The 6472-nt window shown below is 52.0% G+C and overlaps 1 protein-coding gene across 1 annotated transcript in view; it reads right to left on the reverse strand.

Moving 5' to 3' along the window:
- CA12 (carbonic anhydrase 12) overlaps positions 1–6127 on the reverse strand; it is a 54129-nt gene extending 48002 nt beyond the window's left edge. Inside the window, exons 1-2 of the mRNA XM_038580631.1 lie at positions 5962–6127; positions 1335–1355 (exon numbers count right to left, since the gene is read on the reverse strand). Of these exons, the coding sequence (XP_038436559.1) occupies positions 1335–1355; positions 5962–6046 (106 nt within the window). The 5' untranslated portion in view covers positions 6047–6127. The remainder of the gene's footprint in view (positions 1–1334; positions 1356–5961) is intronic.
- Between the last annotated feature and the right edge of the window lie 345 nt (positions 6128–6472).

Here is a 6472-nt window from a genome sequence, read left to right on the forward strand (position 1 = left end):
ATTGATCATCTGCCATGATCTATCCAGCTTCGAATTGTGACCTATAAGTATTTCCAGCAACAGACCACAGCCTACCCTTCTTATTACCCACCCACTTAGCAACGTGTCTCGCACACAGTAAGCACATAAGGGATGTTAGTAACGATGGAGCCATGCAGCGCGGGCGCCAATGAGACCGTGGCCTGTCGGTGGTTGGTGAATTGTCCCAGTGACTTTTCTATGTCTCCTGGGCTAACAGACATCCAAAGGCTACCTTTTGCAAATCTAAGTCAGAGCTTCCTGTGGATTCTGCTTCTGCTGTTATGATCAACTCTCTGCCTGTCCACTCCTCCCGTGCGAGTGAGGCCAGTTCCGCCCTCCTCTTACCAGAACAATCTAGCTTGCACAGTGCTCCTGATGGTCCCTCACAAGACATTATCAACATTCTTGTACTTGTCCGCCGACCTGGCGCTGGGCCTGCCATTCCCACCCCAGCCGACGACCAAATTTCCAGTTCATTTCACACACCAGCTGAGCTGATTTCAAGCTGCTTATCTTGCAGGCCTGCCAGGAATGGCTAATGTCATCCTTGACCAACCCGTGGAAACCCCACTGCATACTTGATGTCCATCTCTCTCCTTGTGCACGGAGCAGGCATCCCTCTTTCAGTAAGGACTGGCCATCGCCACTTCTGAACTGCGCTCGCTTACAAACATGGCAACGAGACGTTTAATTCTAGATACACGGACAGCTTAAATTCTGGGGTCTGAGCCAAACTTCCAGAAAGGAGCCCTTTATTCTTTGTTTATTGTAGAATAAATGTCCTACAGAGAAGGTTTCTCTCCTACCCAAGGCCCTTGCAGTCTGGAGGTAACCTAGGCACATTCACCTGGGAGGTTTGGTAGAAATCTTTGCAGGAATCTGGAAATCTGGAATGCTGGGAGTCACAATTTAAGCGCACAGAGCAGGCCCCTGTGCTTGGAGAGAGTGCCTCATGCAAACCATGCGGAACAGTGTTTTAGAGAAGCTTTTGTACTTTCTTTTAATGATATCAGACTCGCTCTTCTCAATCCCCACAATAACCTCCACAGATCGTGGAGTTTCTGGCTTTCTCATGAATACAGCCAACTCCTCAATATTTAAGGGGCACCTAGGGGGCTCAGTCAGTTGAGTCCAACTCTTGGTCTCAGCTCAGGTAGTGATCTCAAGGCTGTGAGATCGAGCCCCACACTGGCCTCCAGTGCTCAGCAAGGAATCTGCTTGAGATTTTTTTCTCCTCTGCCCCTCCCCCACCACTCCCTCTTTCTCTCTAAAATAATAAGTCTTTGCAAAATATATTTAAAATCTTTACTTACCAAAATAGCTCCACTTGGATCCTGCAAAGAACAAAACAAAGCAAAGTAAGTACAATTGAGCTTGAACAAGTTAGAAGAAAACACTACAGATTTTGTTTTGAAATGGGTACAGTTGAAAAGGAGGAGGATGCCCAGACATAAGATGTTGTCAGAGGCTGTGTCAGGACAACTGCTTCCCAGAGCCACTCTGTTCCAGAGGGAGGCACAAGACAGTGAGTTCTAGCAGGGTCTTGTGCATTAGGGACGGGGCTTTTTGATTAGAAGCCTCCCATATCTTAGGGAAGCCAAATTTTATTTTCTGAATACATTAAAAAAATTCATAAGGCTCAAAACCCAAAAGCCCCCAAAGGGTGCACAGTAAAAGCTCTTCCTTCCACCCAGTCTCCCTGCTTCCATGAGAGAGACAGCCAGTTTTATGAATTGCTGGGAACATTTTCGTGGTGTGACTACACATACATGTGTAATCACATTCTTTCTCCCCATTTCTGCACACAGATGTCAGCATCCTGGAAACACTGTCATGCATCTTGTTTTTTCCCACTGACCAACACACCCTGGAGAGCAGTTCACATCAGTACTTAAAGAGGAGAAAACTTGTCTCAAAAGGAAGGTCCTTCTTTGAGGAAGCTGCCACCCTCACCTAAGTTAGAATTCCAGGGGTAGAGAGAACACGTACGAGAAGTTCTGCCAGGAATGTCATGAGAGTCACTTCCCACCTCCCACTCCACCCCCTTCACACGCAGAAATCCCCCATTCCTACATAAAAAACATATTTTGGGGAAAAAATGTTGCCAAGCTGCACACTTAGTATCCTGCTTGACACCTCCCTTTTCACCTCCAGCAAGACACAGAGAGCCTGAGATTCAGGGTGTCACGGTGACATATCCAATGAGAGGGACTCTTCAAATCCTAAGTGCCTCTCCTGGCTTCCCTTGATGCCATGATCCTGGCCCACAGGATACAGTCAGAAGAGGAAGGCTGTCCTGTCCCCTTCCTCTCCTAGGAACTGATTTGCAGTAAAACTGAACTGACCAGCAATCGGCACCCTTAACCACAACCAAGCATTTCTTACTCAAGCCAATGGTGATTCTTAAAAGCAAAAAGAAAAGATCTTGCTGCCTTTTAAAAACTAGTTTCATCTCATATTTTTCTGTTGTTCTGGTTCGTGTCTTTGCCTTGGTGCTTTTCAACTCTTTTTTTTAATTTTCAAAGTGAATTGGTAATTGTATCAAATTACACTTACACATGGTTCAAGGTGTCTACGGTTCTACAAGGTTTTTTATAAAACAGATCATTCCCCTGACACCCCTAACTATTTCCCTCGTCCCTAGAGGATTTTTAATCCTCTTTCAATGTGGGTATCTCCACACCTCAGTAGAAGCCTGTATTGCTCCTCTAGGATTTGTTTCGGTCGAGGCATTACTGACTCCCTCCCTGGGAGAGAAGCAGTGAGGTCTCTGGCAACCATCTGTAGCCTATCACTTTCTTCTTCTTCTTCTTCTTCTTCTTCTTCTTCTTCTTCTTCTTCTTCTTCTTCTTCTTCTTCTTCTTTTTAAAGATTTTTATTTATTTATTTATTCATGAGAGACAAACAGAGAGGCAGAGACACAGGCAGAGGGAGAAGCAGGCTCCCTGGGGAAGCCCGATGCAGGACTCGATCTCAGGACCCCAGGATCATGACCGGAGATGAAGGCTGACACTCAACCACTGAGCCACCCAGGCGACCCTATCACTTTCTTTTATATGTAAGGAAATAAAAGACCAGTGAGATGAAGTAGAGGATCAGTGCCTGCTAAGAAGTGTCTCTCCACATTTATCAGTACCTCCAATAAACTTTGCTACTTTGAGTCTCCTTCTCAATCTTTAGGGTGAAAGTGGGGGCTGCTATTCAGAAACCTCAGAATATCTGATAAGTACTTACGGCCCTCTTCCCTGTGAAGATGCCCATAGGCTTGGACACACAAAATTCATGTCTAATTAATTTCAGATGAAGGCCAGGGCCCAGCCTAGTCCATCTTGGGCCCTGAACTGACCCGAGGAAGACTTTCTCAGGGACGTGTGTGCACGTGTGTTTGTTTGGTTTTTTTTTTTTTTTTTTTGGAAGTGGCACCTCCTGATTCCCCACCCAGAGTTTAGGAGCAGGAGTCCTGACCATACTCTGGAGGCAGGCCAGGCCAAGGCCCCTGTGGCTACACCTTGGAGGATTCCTGAGGGAGCAGGCTTCTCCAGAAGAAATTTTTCCCTTCTCAGGAAGGCGATCTCTCCTACGTGAGAGACCTGGGAGGCCCAGTTCGATGCCTGTTGGAACCTGCAGGCCTACTCTGTACTAGACAAGGAGAATGCCCTGAGTGCTCACTGAGGAGGTGTATTGACAAGGATCCAGGCCAGGGGTTGAGGGCCCTGCCGGCTTCCTGGTCTGGGTGCTAGAACCTTCTCTGAGTAACAGTCACTGGGGCAGCCAGAGACTGCCAGGTCTCCAAACCAGGTTCAGGCAGAACAGGCTCTGCAGAACTCACTGAAATGTTCCCCCGTGACGACTAAGAATTCCAAGGTTTTCTCCAGAAGACACGTGACCTCACCTTATGATACTCCTTCCCTCCCGACTCCATTTTTTTCAGACATTCACCAGTGCCAAATGCTGGAAGTCTAAATATTCCGGAGGAGGACAGACCACACTTCGACCTCATCACCTAGCTTAACCCCCCTCCACTCCCAACCTTGGGTTAATACCACCTCTACATCTCAGTGACTTTTGCTTTGACCTTGTCCCCTGAGGCAGTTAAACAGCCAAGAAATCCGCATGAGTAATAACAGAATAAAAACTGTGTTCTTAGACTCCAGGGGGAGGCAGGCTGGCTACTCAGTGTCTGGTGAGAGTGGCTTTTTTACTGCAAACTCCCCCACCCCACCTTGCAGAACTGGGAGGGAAGGAAGGCAAAGAAGGGAAAGGGAAAGAGGGGGAGGGTCAGGGGCAAGGAGGAGGGGGAGGTAGAGAGGGAGGTGAGGGCAGGGAAGGCAGGGGAAGAGACAAAAGGGAGGAGGAGCTGCCCCAGAGTGAGGGGAGCAACAGGCTTTCTGGAAAGAGAGCCAATGAATTGCTGTTTCTCTCCTGTCTTGGAGCAGTGTGCAACTACAAGGGAAATTTCTAGCAAAACTTCAGATTCCAGTGCAGCTTTCTTGAAAGGGGAATACAATTGCAGTCAAAGTTTGCAATTGTAAAAATTTCCTCTTTTATATAACTCCTTTCTCCCACCAACCTTTTTTTTTTTTTTTTAAGTAGGCTCCATGCCCAGCATGGAGCCCAACATGGGGCTTGAACTCACAGCCCTGAGATCAAGACCTGAGCTGAGATCAAGAGTCTTTAAGGCCTAATGGACTGAGCCACCCAGGTACCCCCCCCCCCCCAACTTTCTATTTCTTCTGGACAAGATAAGGGAAATAATGTCAAGCGTATCTTGCCAGCCAATGGATTTGAGTTGAATGAAAAGTAATGCCAAAGCTGTGACAGGCCAGTTCCCCCACCTCCCTCCTGCCCCATGGACCCAGTGACCTCCAGGAGAAGGAGTCTCTGAGCGCTCATGCTCCAGAGCAGGATCCGTTTCCCACGCTGCTAACAGGGGAGGCTCCGTTTCCAGCCATCATTGTCACTGTCAGCTTCCTATAAATGTTTCAGCCTAAGCTCGGTCCAGCAATGGTAGCACCTACAAATGTCCCTGCAACTTGAGACAAACTCTGACAAGGGCAGGAGCTACCATCAGGCACCCAGGCAGTTTCCCAAGAGTCGCCACCCCCAGAAAAGTGCTCACCCAGCAGTTGGAGAGGCAGGCAAAAGCTTGGCACCCTCTTGTGCCTAAGGATTAACTAACCTTGACCTTGGTTGCTCACCCAAACTCCCTGCCTTGACCTGAGCCGCCAGTTCAGGTCCCCACACCTCCTCCCAACCCCTCCCGCTGGGCACCCTCAGCCTCCAGCCTTTGGGGCTTAAGCGCCCTAATTACACTCGGAGCTGAGGTGTGCACGCTCTTCTGGGTGCACGCACACTTACGTTCAAGATAGTAGAGCCCTTCTGGAGCAAAAACAGTGATTAGGAACGGGACGCACCATCCCTCTGACCTGGAGGTAAAACTTAATGGTGAAGAGCCTCTCCTCCAAAGAAAAGCACCACCCCCCGTCGGGGAAGGTCCTGCGGCTGGGGGTGCTGCACGCCCTTCCTGGTAACCACGCGGCGCGGCTCGGGTGCCACATTCACTGCTCTAAGCATCTGCACGTGGATCGGGGCGCAGCATTTGCCATCCTGGTTCCCTTCGTCCTCCCCTTCAGCGAGTTCCCCAGCCACCCCTCCAGACCCGGGGGCAGCTCAAAGGGCGCACGAGCAGATTTTAATCCGGAGACAACAGCGCTTCCCCGAACCCGCAACAGGTCGTGCATTTCCAAGGAGAACGAATTTTCCGCAACGCATTTTCCAAATGGTCTAAACACTACGCCATCCGAGGGGACGCTTCCCGCCCCCCACCCCCCGCCCCCCGAAAGGATGCCGCGTTAGCACCGAAGAGCCCGGCAGGCCGTGCCCCGTGCAGGTGGGGCTGCGCGCTCGGGGCTGCGCGGGGAGCCGAGGCGGACTCTTTACCGTGGGGCGGGGCTGGGCGCGCGGGCCGGGGGCGCGAGCACAGCAGCAGGAGCACGGCGGCGGCGGCGTGCAGGCTGCGGGGCATCGCGGGGCCGGCGGGGCGCGGGGCTCGGGCTCCCTCCCTCCGCCTGGGCGCCGGGACCGCGTGCGCGCAGCCCGCCCGGAGAGCGCGTCCGCCCTTGGCGCGCCCGGCTCCTCGCGGGCCGCTTATATAGGGCCGCTCGGCCCCCAAACACATGATGTCATCGTGCGCGGGGGAGCACGCCCTGCCGCGGGAGGTCTGGCGCCCCGGCCCGAGGTGAGCCGCAGCCCGGCTCCAGCCGCGCTCCTGGGGCAGCGCTCAGCCCGGAGCCCCGGCGTCCTGGGGCGGGGGCGGGGGGGGCAGCAGTGGGAGCCACCGGGAGGGGTGCGTCTGGGCCTCGGCTGCCCCGGGCCCTGCCTCGCTCTGTCGCTGCCCTTTCGGAGAAGCCCCCCAAGTAGAACCCCTTAGGGACGGACGGGTGCCTCCTCC

Source organism: Canis lupus, chromosome 30, assembly GCF_011100685.1.
Source record: "Canis lupus familiaris isolate Mischka breed German Shepherd chromosome 30, alternate assembly UU_Cfam_GSD_1.0, whole genome shotgun sequence".
NCBI classification, from domain to species: Eukaryota; Metazoa; Chordata; class Mammalia; order Carnivora; family Canidae; genus Canis; species Canis lupus.